The 18295-nt window shown below is 37.8% G+C and overlaps 1 protein-coding gene across 1 annotated transcript in view; it reads right to left on the bottom strand.

Moving 5' to 3' along the window:
• The window catches only part of LOC137390372 (fibrillin-1-like), a 36415-nt gene extending 23261 nt beyond the window's left edge, over positions 1–13154 (bottom strand). Inside the window, exons 1-8 of the mRNA XM_068076705.1 lie at positions 13145–13154; positions 12922–13041; positions 12160–12291; positions 11380–11511; positions 8588–8833; positions 7202–7342; positions 6883–7005; positions 5227–5361 (exon numbers count right to left, since the gene is read on the bottom strand). Coding sequence (XP_067932806.1) covers positions 5227–5361; positions 6883–7005; positions 7202–7342; positions 8588–8833; positions 11380–11511; positions 12160–12291; positions 12922–13041; positions 13145–13154 — 1039 coding nt within the window. The remainder of the gene's footprint in view (positions 1–5226; positions 5362–6882; positions 7006–7201; positions 7343–8587; positions 8834–11379; positions 11512–12159; positions 12292–12921; positions 13042–13144) is intronic.
• Between the last annotated feature and the right edge of the window lie 5141 nt (positions 13155–18295).

Raw genomic sequence — 18295 nt, 5'->3', positions numbered from 1 at the left:
CTGTTTATGTAAAGCCGGGTTGTACCGACTTGCAGGAGCATCTCTGTTGCTCTCCAAAGTTTATGTGAACATATTTCCCCCTGGAATAGCTTGAAAACTAAGCAGAACACAGCCAAATTAAAAAGTTTGAAACTTTCATAGCTTACCCCATTTGCATACTGTCGGTGAAGATGAAATATATAGATATGTTTACTTGTGCAAGATTTCACTGACAAATATTGATATTTAATAACTAATTGAAATTGTTTTCTATTGGCAGCTGTTATAACTGCACAGATAAATTTTCAGATGATCTCACATGGGTGTTCCCTACGGAAAAAATTTATCTTCGGCATTATAACAAAATCAAAAATGTTATGTATAGATGGATGTTGATTAAACAGTTCTAAAAGAAAATTCTTTAATAATTATTGCTATATAAACTATTATTCATACTAGTACGTAGGCAGTTTAGGGTGTGGTGAGAGTTCATCATTTGTAATAGTTACACATACAATTATGTTCGAGTGTTGATCTACCACAGTGAAAGTTGGGTGTTCAAATCTGGTACGATGTAATCTTTCTCCCAAACCTTCAACCGGGGACAAAGACACAACTTTTATTTTAGCGACTATTAAAATGTGACTACCGTGTCATCAGTATGCTGAAACCACAACTTGGTGGGAGATGACTCGTAAAGATAAAAAATCTAAAGCAGACTCTCTTATTTGAATAATCATAGTTATCAGCTCTTATGGTATAGAAGGTGCAACTCCATGCTGAGCATTCTTGTGTGTGATGAGTGTACTCTATTTGCTTTACAACTCCAGTTATTTGCTTCCAGAGTCTCCCACTACCATGGTAAGGGCAGATATTTTGGAATAAAGAATCCGTGCTGAAGAAGATTTGATCTCAGACCCTAACATTCACCAGTTTGACACCATACCCATTAGGCCAAAGAAATTGAGTTGTTGGCCAGCCGATATAAGTGGTTATATGAGAGAAAATACCCAACGGCTTTGCGTAATAAGCAGGGTGATTGCACAAGTAAGTGATTGTCATTAGTTAGCTTACTAAAATTTCCCATTGGCAATCTGCCAAGCTAATAGCAAGTGGCAGGCAACTCTCATTACTTCTCATTATTTATGTCATGCAAGTGCCAAGTATTACTGGTACTTTGCCAACAAACATTATGCTTTTTAGCTAAAGCTTTATACAAGCTAATATTATATAGTACTGTCTCATTATAGCTATTAATAATGCTTGTAACTTTTTACAAAGCTTTTCTATGACCAAACATATAAATACTTGGGTTTTCTGTTATCAAATCAGTTGTCTCTGGAGAGTGCAATAAACCATTTCTCTAATTTAATACTCTATTTAATTGCTTCTGTGCAGAAACATAACAGAAGCTAATTGGCGACAAGGATTTCTCTTTTGAACAGTTACAAAGAGTTTTGTTCAGATTTTATCATTGATAAAATCGATACAAAGAGTTCTAGTTTATTACAAGAGTAACTGTTCTAAATTGCACCACTACAATGGCAGAAGTAGCAGACCTGATCAAGCTAATGCAGAAGCAGCAGGAGGACCAGAGACAGCAGCAAGAAGAGCAGAGAAAGCAGCAAGAAGAGCATAGACAACAGCAGCATGAGGAGTTCAAGCAGCAACAAGAGGAATACAGATGTCAGCAAGATGAAAGAATGGAGGAGAATAAGAAACTGATGGAGCTACTACTACAAAACCTACAACGGAAACAAGAAACAGCTGCAACCGCTGTTCCAGCCTTCCCAGGTTTTGACCCAACAGCAGAGCTACTAACAGATTACATAGACAGATTCAACACATTCATTGCAGCAAATTCTATTCATCAAGACAAGATTGCTGGCACTTTTCTCACCAACCAACAGCCTACACTCTACAAGCAGCTTAGTAATATGGCAGCTCAGCTTTCAACACCCAAGCAGATCAACGATCTCAACATGGATGAAATACTGGAATTTCTCAAAGACCAGTATGACCCTAAGCGCTTCATTGTTAGAGAGCGTTACAAGTATTGGAGTGACATGCAGAGGAAACCTGGAGAAACTATTCAAGAGTTAGCTGCCAGAATTCGTCAAGATGCAACTACATGTGCCTTCATAGACATTACAGATCCATTAGATGAGGCTCTCAGAACAAGATTTATCTGCTCTGTAAACAATGAAGCAGTTCTCAAATCTCTCTTCAAGGTCAAGGACAATGAACTCAACTTCAACAAAGCTATACAGGTAGCACAGGAAACAGAAGAAGCAGCTAAAGTTGCCAAAGAGACAGTTTATGGAAACTCGTCTAAAGTCAACAAGGTTGCTCAACAGAAATCAAGATACAAACCAATCCAGAAAAACAACTCTACACCTGACAAGCAGAAGGAAGGAAAGCTATGCTACAGATGTGACCGAACTAACCATACAGCGGATGACTGCAGATTCAAAGCAGCCACCTGCAACTTTTGTTCTAAACAAGGTCACATAGAAAGAGCATGCAAGAAAAAGAAATCATCTGCAGCAGAAAAACCAGTAAAGATGATAGAATGCACATCAACCAAGATGGTGAAACTTGCTGAAAACATCAAACTGGAGGGAGACAACTTCACACTTGAACTGGACACTGGAGCATGTGACAACTTCATCTGTAAATCAATATGGGAGAAGCTAGGAAAGCCAAACCTAAAACCTACTACAGTTAACTACAAATCAGCCTCAGGACATCTCATAGAGACGCTTGGCAGATGTGAGCTAACTGCCCAATTGGATGCACAGAAAGAAGTCAGACTACCATTTGTGATTAGTGCTGTACAAGATCTCAACCTACTAGGAAGAACTGCTATACAGCAACTAGGCATCTTTATTGATGACAAGCTACAACAGAACCTTGTATCAACAATCACAGAGAACCAGCCAGATGGGAGGTTACAAATCAAGTGTAAGGAGATGTGCAAAGAATTTCCAGAAATATTCAAAGACGAGCTAGGATGTCTCAAGAACTTTGAACTAGAGATAAACTTCAAACCTTCAACAAAGCCAGTCTTCTGCCGACCCAGACCAGTTCCTATTGCCTTGACAGAAGAGCTCAACCAAGCATACGAAGCAGGTGTAGCTAAAGGCATATGGGAACCAACTCAATTCAACCAGTATGGAACACCAGTTGTACCTGTACGCAAATCTACAACAGGTCAAGCTGCAGGGAAGATCAGAGTATGTGGAGACTACTCCAAGACTATCAATAATCAGCTAGAAACACATAGGAAACCTATCCCACTACCAGAAGATCTAATCAGAAAACTAGGTGGAGGCTATTGCTACACAAAGATTGATTTAGCAGATGCCTACAATCAAATATTGTTGGCACCAGAAAGTCAACGACGACTAGCACTATCAACACACCGAGGAGTACTACTACAGAAGAGGTTGCCCTTTGGCATAAGCTCAGCACCAGGGTATTTTCAAGAAATCATGGAGCAACTGACACAAGACCTCCCAGGAGTAGCAGTATACCTAGATGATATACTAGTGAGTGGAGCCAATGCAGAGAGCCATCTACAAAACTTACGTCGACTTCTTCAAAGATTAGAAGAAAGAGGGCTCAGATGTAGAAAAGACAAGTGCTGTTTTGCTCAACCTACAGTAGAGTACCTGGGACACAAACTCACTTCAAAGGGAATCACTAAAGGAAAGAAGGCAGATGCAGTACAACAGATGCCAGTCCCAACAGACTTAACTCAGCTAAGATCTTTCTTAGGAGCTACACAATTCTACAGCAAGTTCATACCCAATCTGTCACAACTCACAGGACCATTGCACAAACTGACACGCAAAGGAGAGACTTGGAAGTGGGGCACTGAACAAGAAAAGAGCTTCAACCGATCGGCAGAAAAGACAGTTAGCAAGATACACAGCTACAATCTTGGAGCACCATGCTATGCCTTGTATCATGGACCTAGACGCAACAGACAACCTAGATGGGTTCCAGCCATTGTTACTAAGAGATATGGAACTCGTAGTCTCAATGTCAAAGTGGTACCAAAGGGACCTACTTGGAGAAGACATGTTGAACAACTCAGACCAAGATACTCAACAGAAGAAGATCAAGACCCTGGAGATAAACCTGATATAGCAGAGGAGACAAAACTGCAACTACCAGCCCCTACAACTGTAACAGAGCAACCTCCGTCTAGAAGAAGACCACGCAACCCTCGTCTACCTGATGGAGATGAGTATAGCAGAGACAAACCCCGAAGGTCTAAGAGAACCAGAAAGAACCTTTAGCTTAGTGAGGAGGTGTCATGCAAGTGCCAAGTATTACTGGTACTTTGCCAACAAACATTATGCTTTTTAGCTAAAGCTTTATACAAGCTAATATTATATAGTACTGTCTCATTATAGCTATTAATAATGCTTGTAGCTTTTTACAAAGCTTTTCTATGACCAAACATATAAATACTTGGGTTTTCTGTTATCAAATCAGTTGTCTCTGGAGAGTGCAATAAACCATTTCTCTAATTTAATACTCTATTTAATTGCTTCTGTGCAGAAACATAACAATTTATAAGCTGATTTTTAATATCCGGGCAACGCCGGAAAGCATGGCTAGTACATACATATATATTATATATACATACATAAGACATATTACATTATAGATATTATATATATACATAATACATATGTATGCATATATATATAATATATGCATACATAAATATATACATAATTATATATATAATATATGCATAGCAGAAAATTTTTTTTAGTCTGTCGAAAGCTGCAGTTTCATAATTTATAGCCTCAGCTCTATACTCTTTAGACTTGGTTCAAGCATATACAAAAGCTCAAAACATGTCAGTCAATAGAGAAAAGTTAGCAAACTCTAGCAACTGTGCATGAGATTATTTAAAAAGAATAACTTAATAAAGATATGTGTAGGTGAATTAGCTGAATTTACAAGCAAAATAAGTTATCTTCCTTGAGCAGCTGTTGTACATCGGATAGGTAGTTAGGTAGATAGTACATCAGGTAGGTAGGTTGGTAGGTAGGTAAGTTGCACATCAGGTAGGTAGGTTGTACATCAGGTCTGTAGTTACTCGATATTTAAGATTATCAACACCTTTCTAATATTGCTTCAACATTTTTTAAGATGGAACTCATCGGTGGGTGTAGTTCTAGAATGACACATCAACACATGCAATCATCCTAAGTTGCATATTACCTTGACACATGCAGTCATCTTCAAGAGTCTTATCATAACCAGCTCTGCAGTTACACAGATAGCTTCCTTCAGTGTTGTAACACAATGTCGTTTCAAGGTCACATGAATGCAAGTCATCTAAGCATTCATTTACATCTGTAAGACAACCAAAGTAGAAAAACTATCTGTTCAAATAATCTAAATAGATTGATATGAATTCATGAAAAACAAGCATCAATACGAGTGACAAGTCAATGTATTCTTAAAGCAATTAGCCAGGTGTTCTTCTAGATGTGATTTGTGATTTATTTTCATCAGCAAAATTAGTTAAGCAAAAGAAATAAGCTGGAAGAGTGATGAAGTCCATAATAGCAATAGCATAGCTAGTCAAAGAGTTGAGCTCTCCCTATTAATAAAACACAACAAAGCAAAGAATTGGACAGTGATAGTGTTTTTTTACAAAAGAAATCATGCTAAAGGAGGAAACATGCATGTGTATATGCCAGCCTGCAATTATTTCTCTTCTCTCTCTTGCAATCAGTTAAGGCGCTAAGACTGTCTATAGTTGCTACCCAATTGTTAAATTGTCTATCTATTCCATAGAGCTGCATGCAAACGTTAAGGTAACCTCTGGCTTTTGCCGGACCAGATTCATTCTCTCAGCAAAAAGGATACGGTGTCCAGTGGACAAGAAGAGGTTGAAACATGCTAGCATTTCCATCCTGTAGCAGTGACTGGTCGATGGATTCATTTGTGTCTTTGCCCTGTAGATGCTACCACGGTGCACCTCTGGTATACCACAGTGCTTTCACATATGTTGTTTTTGGCTCTGTAAGGGTGTTCAGTTAACCCTTCCCATTTGTATGGAGGTTGACAGTTTAGTCACCATCAGGACCAACCCATGCATAGGTGGTCACCTCACCTGTACTAATAGCCAGCAATTAGGCCTCACATTTTACTGTTGATAATTTTTCAAAAGATGGCAAAATATTCATCAGCTTAAGTGATAACTCTTATAGAACATCAAATATTTAGAATTTATTAGTGAAAACCAATTGTCTCTGATGTAGATTGATAGCAACAAGTTTTTACCTAAGAGGTATAAGAACTATCTTTTGACAATCTATCTAAATTATGGTGTTTTACTCTTGGTTGAAAGTTTTAATTTGTGTCACTGTTCAAATTTTACCAGCTTGTTGAACAAAAGCAATGAACAAATTCTAAACATGTATGACATAAAATTCACCTGCTCAACAACTATGATTTGGGGATCCAAAATTATTGTGGTAGGAACCAGTCAGTCAAGTATTCGAGAAAATTCTTGGCTCTGTTCGGGCTGAACTGCAAGACTTCCAAGAGACCGACCAAATGCCTCGGAAAAATGTGGAGCCATGAGTATAAAAAGAGATCCGCGAGAGAGAGAGAGGGAGAGAGAGAGAGAGAGAAAAGGAGAGCACCCTTGGGCCTTGCTTAAATGTGTACAGCTGTATTTTATTATATACGCAAATATATATATTGATCCTGAACAAAAGCTTACTGTTGATCGAAATTAAGTGTGATGCGTAGTAAACAGTCTTTCTGGTTTCCTTTAAAGCATTTTTAATACGAAAGATTTCAATGGTAAGTAAAGCGCAGATTTTAGATCAGTCTAATGTTTCACAACTCAACTGCACTCACCTTTACACACTTGCCCATCTCTAGCATAGCCTGTGAGACACTCACATTTGTAAGACCCAAATGTGTTCTCACATGTTGTCGTACTCGCACAAGGACCTGGTTCTAACTCGCACTCATTCACATCTGCAAAGAAGCTATGATATTTCAGAAAATCATGAAGCACAAAGTCAAGTCTTTACTTATAACAAAAATAACACTATTTCTATAACTTCATTGAAACTTATTCAAGACCTAATATTAGAAGATAGTAAAATTCTGACTTTAGTAGCTACCATTGCTGAGAATAGTTATAGCTTCATCTCATGCAGTCCAAACATACCATCACACAAGACTAATCCATCACCAGTAAATCCATTCAGACAGAAGCAATCGTACTCTCCAGAAAAGATGCTGAGAGTACAGTTGGCGTATGGAGCACATAGTAGGGATGCCATCTCCTCATCACAGCCCATGATTTCTTCTACAAAAGCATTGTATGATTGAAACAAGTTGACGTCACAAGTTGAAAGTGGATGGTAGATACTAAAAGGTAAGTAGTGTATATTGAGTATATAGATAGTAGATACTAGAAGGTTGAAGTATACTGAATATATAGAGGGTAGATACTAGAAGGTTGAAGTATACTGAATATATAGAGGGTAGATACTAGAAGGTTGAAGTATACTGAGTATATAGATGGTAGATACTAGAAGGTTGAAGTATACTGAATATATAGAGGGTAGATACTAGAAGGTTGAAGTATACTGAATATATAGAGGGTAGATACTAGAAGGTTTGAAGTATACTGAATATATAGAGGGTAGATACTAGAAGGTTGAAGTATACTGAGTATATAGAGGGTAGATACTAGAAGGTTGAAGTATACTGAATATATAGATGGTAGATACTAGAAGGTTGAAGTATATTGAGTATATAGATAGTAGATACTAGTAGGTTAAAATAAAAAGCCATGCATTTAAACACCTTTACAGTTTTATTTTTCCTCCTAATTCATTTCAACAAAATACTTCTTTCACGATGTAAAATTTAAAAGTTACAGTTGTTTGAAAAGGTTTGAAAACCTTTATAATTGTTTTATTTTTTCTTTCAATTCATTTGAACTACACAAAACACTTTTCCCACGATATGAAGTTTAAAAGTTAGAATGGCAAATGTTGTTATATATGTTAAATAAAAATAAATTTTCTGTGCAAAGACTTTTATTACTCGGGCAACGCTGGTCATTCCTCTAGTCTATATATATATTTCTCAAAGTCCGTCTGTTGGAAATCCGGCTATAGCTATTATTAGAACAGCTGACCTGGACAACAATACACACTCAAAGTTATGGCTTACGGTCATTGGAAGCCTAACCTAGCTTAGTGGAGTTTTCCATTAGCAATATGCCAGGCTACTAGCTTGAAAGGTACAGTTGTTTGACAAAGTTTTAAAACCTTCACAGTTTTTTTATTTTTTTTCTTAATTTATTTCAGCTACACGACACACTTCTCTCATGATATGTACTTTGAAAGTTATAATAGCAAATGTTATTATATGTTAAATACAAATCAATTTTCTGTCCAAAAACTCGTCTATTACACGGGCAACACCGGGTAGCACAGCTAGTCTTGCTATGAAACAATCAATTACAAAACGTATGGAGTACACAAGGATCTTTTGAAGCCTTATAAATGTAAGTAGAAAAACTCTAGAAAGACTTGTTTACCTGGTAAACATTGCCAGCCATCTTGGTAGAAACCTTCATCACACGTGCATATGAAGGAGCCTTCTGTATCTGTGCAGGTGGCAAATGGGTCACACATAGGATAGGAGAGGTCGCATTCATTTATGTTGGTGCATACCCCGTTTACATCTGGCTCATAACCGTACCAACATGAGCAATAATGAGATCCAGGCAGATTGTCACAATAGGAGTTTGGTCCACATGGCTCATCAGCGCACTCATTGATGTCTGAAGTATATATAGACAATTTAAAGGAAACTTTGTAGACTCAATGAGCATACAGATGTATAGTCTTTTAAACTCAAATCGTGTGATTATAAGTAGCTAGCAAACATGTCTACGACACGTACAGTATTTAATGCAGAGTTTGTGAGAGTGTAGAGACTAAGCTTAAGCTTGTCACAAAAATCTATAACATGTAGACATAACACACTTGCTGACACCTGTCAAAGCTATAAAAATATACCTTTAACTTAGGGCGCAGTTTTTAATAGTAAAGAGATAACAAAGAAAAACAAATAGGACATATGACTGTTTATTTAGAGTACTATGACAATATAGCAGTAAGGTTACTAGTGTATGACTCGGCAAACAGCTTATTCGTAGCTAAACTACATATAATCACATGTTACTATAAATATTACTAAGTCCTAGTAATGGTTGAATGATGTACAAGAGTTGTGTAAAGTATGGAGTAATAATTGTAGACAACATCAACGCATAAATATGTAGAAATATACAATTTCTAGCAACCAATTTCTTTTCAAGCATTAAAACAAACACTACATATAATTTATGCATATTAAGTAATAAAAAGTTGCATATACATGTAATTTATATATATCGAGTAGTATAAAACTACATAAAATATATGTATATAGTAATATAAAACTACATATAATTTATATATATTAATATAAAACTACATAAGATATATGTAAATAGTAATATAAAACTACATATAATTTATATATATTAATATAAAACTACATAAGATATATGTAAATAGTAATATAAAACTACATATAATTTATATATATTAATATAAAACTACATAAGATATATGTAAATAGTAATATAAAACTACATATGATTTATATATATTAATATAAAACTACATAAGATATATGTAAATAGTAATATAAAACTACATATAATTTATATATATTAATATAAAACTACATAAGATATATGTAAATAGTAATATAAAACTACATATAATTTATATATATTAATATAAAACTACATAAGATATATGTAAATAGTAATATAAAACTACATATAATTTATATATATTAGGTAGTATAAAACTAAATATAGTTTATGTGGCTTGCTGTCTGCGTTTTCAACAATGACTTGCATCTTAGCGATGCATGCTTGAGTCAAGCAGTATGGTAGAGAAAAAGTGAACCAGTTCTCAGTATCTACCACTTCGGAACTGTCAGATTAACCTGAAGGGATGCCAGTGCAACACAGCATCTGATAGAGCCAGGTAGCCAGTTCACTTGCCCAATGTGCGAAGGACAGAGGTGAATCTTTAACGTGCCCAAGTTGTCAGTGTGGTGGTACACAGTGCCTCCAAGTTATGGTCTAGATCCGGAAGACCAGCAATTTAGAATTGAAAGCTTGCTGAGAGCTTTTTGTCAAATCAGCATTAAGCAAGACTTGAACCACTAACCCCATGGTTGACAAGCAAAGGCACTACCACTAGGCCACCCTGACACTCTTATTAGGTAATATAAAAAACTTACTGGTCAGGGCTCACTTTCACAGCGAATAATGCAATCACCGTAGAATCTTTGCTTGCAGTCACATATAAACTCCCGATCGTATTGTGTCAACTAAGTGGATTATGTATAAATTGTAGTAACTGGAGTTGAAAGTCAGAATACCAACCTAACCTTCCAAGTAATTTGTGCTCATATAACTAAATGTAGTATTTAAGCAATTCAATTTACAGTTACATGTATTTATATCATCTTTACTCCAGTTAGTTTAAATAACTAACTGGAGTAGAGATCTTAAATATCTTAGGTCACATTTTGCCAAATAACTATTATATAATCAATCATGAAATTAACAAATGCAGTAACATATTATTCCGCAAAAAAGATTATAAATGTATATATCACAGTTTAATCCTGACTGTGTAGGATCTAGTCTTCATAAAAGGTATCGAGTAGTAATTCAGGTAACCACTCATTGAACTATTGTTGTCTAATGTATATGAATATAGCATTGCAGAGATAACTGTTGATGATAAACCTATGTCACTGAGTTAGAATTGTTCTGCTATAAAACTCCTGGCTTAAAAACATAAATTGATTTATTCGAATTGAGAGAGATTGCGTCAATGTTTGAAGCTGGAAAGTAGATGACTGAAGTTGACACTGAGTCTGATAATTTTATGCCATCATATAAAGTTCACTAGCACCAAGTACATTGTCTAGTGGTTTGGCTCAGTGCAAACCAGTGCTTTTTGTGACTAGGAAAACCAAAAGACATTAGAGATGATACTCTCATCGCTAAGTTATTTACTCAAGGTTAAAATTAAGATGTAAACTTAATTTCTTATTTTTGCTAAGCAAGGTGGATGTCAAATCCAGTCAACTCATATAGGTAAACACACTTACATATCTTATTTTACTAACTTGATAATCAGATTATTATATATATATAATAATTAATTATATATAATAATTATATATATTATATATATATCATATATAACAGCCATTTTAGTTGTTAGCCTGAGTTTAAATAGCTGTACAAACCATAGCAATCAGGGCTCATGTCCTGCCGTTTGTAGCCTTCAAAGCACCTACACTCAAACGAGCCCATTGTGTTCTCACAGAACATGTTTGACCCATAACAGGTTGGCCAGCCAGACAAGCACTCATTTACATCTGCAAAAAATTAAATTCTGATTTCCAATCAATATAATATACATTAATTATTATACTGTTAATCAAGGCTCTCGTATATATATGTAAATCTCAGTGCCTGTTAGTGTTCTGTTCAGTTATAGCAATTGTTTTAGAATCAAAAAGCCTGCTTTACAGAGGATTTGATTTTTGAACCTCCAGTTCTGGGGGTGTCCATCTTTTTTATTAGATTATGTTTTCAACTGAGCATAGTAATCAGTGATGATGAAGCTATTCATTACATCAGTTAAAATGAGCATAACAATGCTGCGTCACACATAATGATTCCCAGCTGGCCTCGCTAGGTGAATACTTGGCGTTGCATGGGTAATAAAAACAGCTTATAAACAGTTGTAGATAGAGTAGTGTAAAGGTAATGTAGTAGGTAAAGTAAGGTAATGTTTATAAGCTGTTTTTTATTACTCGCGCAATGCAGGGCATTCATCTAGTTATTACATACTGTAATTATACTATATAATATATAACAATATAATATGAGTGACTTACTACAGACACATGGTCAGTAGTTACAGATATGTGATTATAAATTACCAACTCTTATATGTAACTTGTGATAGTGAAAGCTGAAGGAAGAATAAAATTTAAAAATCAAGCTGCCTTTCAACCAACCTACGCAGCCGTCTACATCCGAGGTATATCCATCATCGCAGTTACATTCATAGCCTGGTGTCAAATCCTGACAGTGTGAGTTCGCATCACAGTTCGCTTCTCTTTCACATTCATTGATGTTTATACAGATACCTGTAGTGACAAGCATAACAGCAAAAAACAGGACTCCATGTTTAACTTACAATTAGTGGTTATAGTTAGTACTCAGTCTACGGCACTTTGCAATTGTCTACTCTTTACTTTTAGGAAATTAAAGGCAAGTCACTAATGCATATATTATGTGTATGTACATATTCTGATCCCCAAAGCAAATTTTGGAGCCAAATAAATTAAGCTAACTGAATTTTAAACTAATGGGTTGCTTTGTATTCTATCACCGAGAGGTTTAAAATGTGGTTATATAAACGCCCCCATGACAAATGAGACAGCTCCCTTCATACATGTACATAGCCTTTGAACCAAAAATTGAGCACAGTCATAATCTTGATATCTTAGATTAGCTTGGTTAGATTGGTAGATACACAAGCCACTGCTGTCAAATTGAATATAAATAGCTCAAACGAAAATAGCTCTGGCAAAATTTTATTCTTTTCAGAGTGATCTTGTAGATCAGGGATTTCTCCATGTTTTTTACAATATAAATAATAGATTGTAGTTAGATTAAAGTGTTGTGAAACCCTTTTGACTTTTGAGTAAGTTTGGTCTAAACTATAGATAGTGTAACCATCAGAAATAGTCCTACTTCGGATAGGATAAACTTACCAGATTCACCAAATTCAAACCCTTCGGCGCATCTGCAGAAGAATGAGCCAGGAGTGTTCACACAGCTAGCACCCTCTTGTGGACATGTCACGACTGTCTCACTCAAGCATTCATTTATATCTGTAGAAAAGATAACTTCTGCATTAATAGTATTAGTGAGGAGTAAAGAGTGTTAGTGGCAGATGACAGCTGGAGCCAGTCAAGGAGAGCTATCACGATCGACAAGCAGTCATAAAGCCAAAAGGATGGCTTGGCCCTCTGAGCTGCTAGAGACGCAAATAGGTCCTGCTGAACCAAGGCTAAGAAAGACTGAGGTGACCCTCGACCCAGCCAAAGGTAGAGTCGCCCGGCCATTGGCTGATAAGGACAGGCAAGCCGACCTCCGAACTGGCAGAAATGAAGACCAATCTACTACTAAACTGGCAGATGAAAGATTGATCTGCTACAGAGTTGGCCCCTGGAGGTATCGACCTACCACCAACTTGGCCTCTCCGGCAAAGGGGTGGCGCCTGCCAACGCTACGATATAAAAAAAGCCCATCAAGCAGAGGTTGGCAAAGCACAAGAAAGACTCATTGCATGCAGTTATCTGTGGAGCAAACATAAACTGTACATCTATATACATATTTCTCAAAGTTTGTCGTATGTTTGTAGGATTGATTGTCCGGCTATAGCAATTATTAGAATAGTTGTAGCTGGACAACAATGCAGACGCAAAGTCATGGCTTACATGAGAAGCCTATCTTATTAAGCAGCTTACTAGAATTTTCCATTGGCAATGTGCCTGGCTAACAGCTTGAAAGTTACAGTTATTTGACAAAGTTTTAAAACCTTCACAGTTGTTTTTATTTTATCTCCTAATTTATTTCAACTACACAAAACACTCCTCTTGTGGTATGTAGTTTAAAAATTAGAATGACAAATGTTGTTATAGGTTAAATAGAAACTAAATTTTTTGTCCAAAGCCTTTTTTATTACCTGGGCAACGCCGAGTAGCACAACTAATATCTATATATCTCAAAGTTTGTCCATCGTTGTATGTTTGGATATCTGTCATTCCAGCTATAATAGCTATCAAAACAATAGATATTAAAATATTACATTCTTCGGGACTCGAACTGACGAAGATTGCATCAGCAGGTTTGCAGTCCAATTCTTTATTTACTAGACTATGAAAGATATTACAATTCATAGTTTTTACTGTATACTCTATACACCCTTTTCTCGATTGCATGAGCTAAATGACGTATTAATTAAAACTCTATTTATTCTATTAACTCTATTAAACGCGATACGTCTTCCTGTTTTCTTGAACATCTATTTTTGATTTTTCGTAAGGTTCAATTGTAATATCGCGGTCGAAGCCAATTATTTTCAAGTGGACGATTGTATTATCTCTATAGGAAGAGCCTCTACATTCTCTCTTTGTTTGGTCAAACAAAGACAGTCCGATATCTCCTTTTCACATTTGTACCAGTATCGAGAGGTACCAGTATTGTCGTAAAGTTTTGATAGATAGCATCTGTTGGAACTGTAACATTTTTTATACACAAACACTTCTATGCAGGAATTGATATTATTAATTCAACATATTCAAGATTTTTATTTTGTTTTCTCAGTTTGTATTAATTGTATCATTACCAAATCATCTTTTATTGTAATCGTAGCAAAACAGACTTAATGTAGCTATTACTTGCTAATTAGTTCACATTTAAATTTAAACCTTTTTATAGTTGTTTTATTTTTTTTATTTAGTTGACCTGTACAAAAAATTTTTTTCATAATATGAAGTTTGAAAATTACAGTTGTTTGAAAAAGTTTGAAAACCTTTACAGTTGTTTTTATTTTTACTCTTAATTTATTTTAACTACACAAAACATTTTTATTATGATATGAAGTTTGAAAGTTAGAATGGCAAATGTTGTGATATGTTAAATACAAACAAATTTTTTGTTCAGACTTTTTTATTACCCGAGCAACACCGGGCATTCATCTAGTTTACATATATTTGTGAAAAAATATTTTCCTTTACATGCTGAATGTAGTGCGTTTCTTTGTGGAGTAGTAATGGGTTGCAGCAGATTTTTTTACACTGGTGGCAGCAGTGGAATCTGCTGAATTTCTGGCTCAAAAACAGAAACCACAGAAAATAGCAAACCTATAAGTGAACTACCTGAGGCTACTCTAGTGGTAGCAAGGAAAGACACCCAAGAAATATGAGTATCTCGCAGCGTGATACTCTCTAGACAAGAGAAAGCCTAGCTGCAATTAAAAGTGGCAGCTCAGCTTCTAAGCTCCAAAGGGTGCCCTTGTAAATGAAGGCGCAAAAAAGGCCACCAGTCATGCTCAAAGAGCAGATAGAGATGCGGATCATTTGGCTGATATCCTGAAGAGGTTGATGATAGTATCCCGAGCTTTACCTTCGGTTCATCAGTTTAAGTCATATCAGTATGCTGGCTAGGGAGACATAGAGCACCTTATCAGTCGCTTCCTAAAGGTTGCCGAAAAAAATGACTGGAGTAAGGCAGCTAGGCTGTTGCATCTCTGAAGAGCTCTGAATGGGGATATGGAAAATTGTGAACAGGCCAAGCGAGTGGAGGTCATCTTTAATGCGCTAAAAGCTCAGCTCGGTCTTTCTCTTCAGCAGGCTCACTTTGAACTGAGTACCCTGAAAAGGATCGCAAAAACCCACTCGCTAAGAGCGTGCCATTTGAGTGAAAGCGCTGGTCTGAGTGGCCTATGGTGACCCGCCGGATTCCCATCAAGCTAACATAATGAAGGAGATATTTTGCAGTATGCTAAACAACTTTAGCTTGTAATGGCACTTCTTTGGCTGCACCAACCCTTGCATTAACCAATGTGGTCTGAGCTGGCACCGAGTTCCTCCAGATCCGGTCAGTCTGGGGAATGTCAGCAGACTGCAGTTATGTTCCTGGAGGAGCCAGCTGAGCAGGCAATAGAGTTCCGGAGCAAGGCCGTAAATCAGCTTACACCTTTGGTGCAGCGGTTGACGAAGCAGATTCGGCCACTGCAGGAGAAAGAACACAACCCCAAGGAGGCCGGGCCGGTTAAACCCCTTTAGTTTTGAGGCTGTGAGGATCAGGGGCTTGTCTGGAAGGGCAGATCATTAAAAAGTAGCCAAATTGGAAAAACGGCCAATGGCCACAACAGTAGTGCCACAAAGATAACTGTTCAAGCCCTGGCCTTTTCTCGATACTACACAGCCAGGCTAAATACCAGTGAGGAAGGTGGCAAAAAATAATAAAATCTCTGCCATATCCATGCAGAAGGAGGTGACATGGTGACCTTCTGCCATATCCACACATAAGGGAGAGGTCAGGCAAAGTTTTCTGGCCATAACTATCCGGAATGAGAAGGTGACATAGAAATCTGCCATAGCCACCCAGAAGTACTATGGGGTCTTGGAAAAGCTGGAGCCCTGGTTGCCAGAAGTGCAATAGAATACCGGCCTGGGACTGGCTAAAAGCCTGCCTTCAAAGTAGCAGAACCAGCACATACCACACCACTACCTCCAGACCAAATTAACACACAAGAGGTTTGCCCCAGCGGACTCAGGAATGTCTGGTACCAATGATCTTGCCTTTTATGGTGATGGTAGTGCCAAGCCTATCAGAGCGCAGGCTCTTGGCAGGCCCCATTTTACAAGTTAGTGCTTCCCTGAGAAATTAGATGAGCGGTCCAACCAGTTTCTGATCAACACCGGATGCACCACGAACTTGCTGAGCAAGCAAGTGTTTGACAGGCTTTTTCAGGATGTGAGGGACCTGCTCAAGAAGAGTGACAGCCACGGTCAACTGGCCGATAGGATGTGGCTGCCATTCTACAAAGTTGTACAGTTCCCGATGTGACTCCAGGATGTTAGGACCAAGGAGATCTTTGAGGTGAGCCACATCGATGAGGATGCTATCATAGGGATACCATTGTTGGTGGCTCCCCAGAGTGCTATAATAGAGTTTCAGCAACATTGGTTTCTGTCAATGTGTGACCGTTGACCTGCACTGCTGTTAGTTAGCAACATGCAAGTATAAAGAGACATAGTGGTGCTGGCTGGACTGATATGGGCGTTCCATGTAGGGTCATTACTTAAAACTACTGCCTGTTAGGGCTGATAGCCAAGGTTGCCTAGAAGGTTCTCTGCCGACTACAAGCTTAAGCCAGAATGGGCTAAAGCAGCATAGTACCATGGCACCTGAACCTCACAGACCAACCTCTGACCCTCCACGGTCAGCACATATATGAGAGGATTACCTGGTCAATGATGAGCCCTCCTTTCGGCTCGGGCTTCACGACCCAGGATGTAAAAGCATCAGATGCGAAGTGCCAACACTAAAGGAGTAGACTCAGCCTATACATCAGCCCCTCACTGGCTCAGACAGAAAAAAAAGTCAAAACGGAACACCAGGTGCAAAAACTTCTCAGCAAAAGGCTCATCAAACTTGCTGGAGGCACCTGGAGTTCCCCGATGACGTTGATCCAAAAGAAGAATAGAATGTGGCAATTCTGTGTAAACTATTGCAGGCTGGCGCGGTCACAGAGCAAGATGCCTGCTTTTTACCTTAGATCGATGACAGCCTCGGTGCCCTCTCAGGCAGCAAGTTCTTTAGTATGCTGGATCTGGTCAGTGATTATTTGTATGTGGCCTTGAATACCAATGCCCAGGAGCAGTCAGCGTTTGCAACTCGCTCTGGTTTGTGGAAGTGGAAGGTCCTGCCATTTAGACTCATTTCCATTACAGCCAATTTTCCGAGCTGATAGAGCAACTGTTGCACGACCTTTATTGACAAACGCTGCTACTCTACCTAGACGACATTATAGCCATTCCACCAGATTTTGACACCCACCTAAACTGGTTAGAAGAAGTGTTTCAGCAGCTGGAGGGAGCATGGTTCAAGCCAGACGGGGGTGCAAACATTTTCTGTCACACATGTGCTACCTGGGCTATCAGGTAAACAGAAAGGAACTACCGACTCTGAGGCAACTAAGGAAATCCAAAAATGGCTGATGCCCAGAGGGCTTAAGAATCCACAGGAATTCCCCAGCACGGTAAGATACGACCATCAGTATGTTTCAAGCTTTGCTACCATGACACGCCCTTGCACAGGTTGACAAAAAAAGAAAAAAAGTGGACATAGGGAGTGAAGGAGCAGGCTGCTTTTAAAGTTCTGAAGGAATGCATCTCCTCTGCAACTGTCCTGAAATACCCCAATCCAAGCCAGCCGTATAACTTGATATTGATGCGAGCAGATGTGGCAAGGAGCAGGTGCTGTCTCAGGTCCATGACAAAGCAAGTCCATGACTACATGATATGTAGTTTGAAAGGTAGAATGACAAATGTTGTTGTATATTAAATACAA

The sequence above is a fragment of the Watersipora subatra genome, chromosome 3 (genome assembly GCF_963576615.1).
Source record: "Watersipora subatra chromosome 3, tzWatSuba1.1, whole genome shotgun sequence".
NCBI lineage: Eukaryota > Metazoa > Bryozoa > Gymnolaemata > Cheilostomatida > Watersiporidae > Watersipora > Watersipora subatra.
This window is presented reverse-complemented; position numbering and strand designations above follow the sequence as displayed.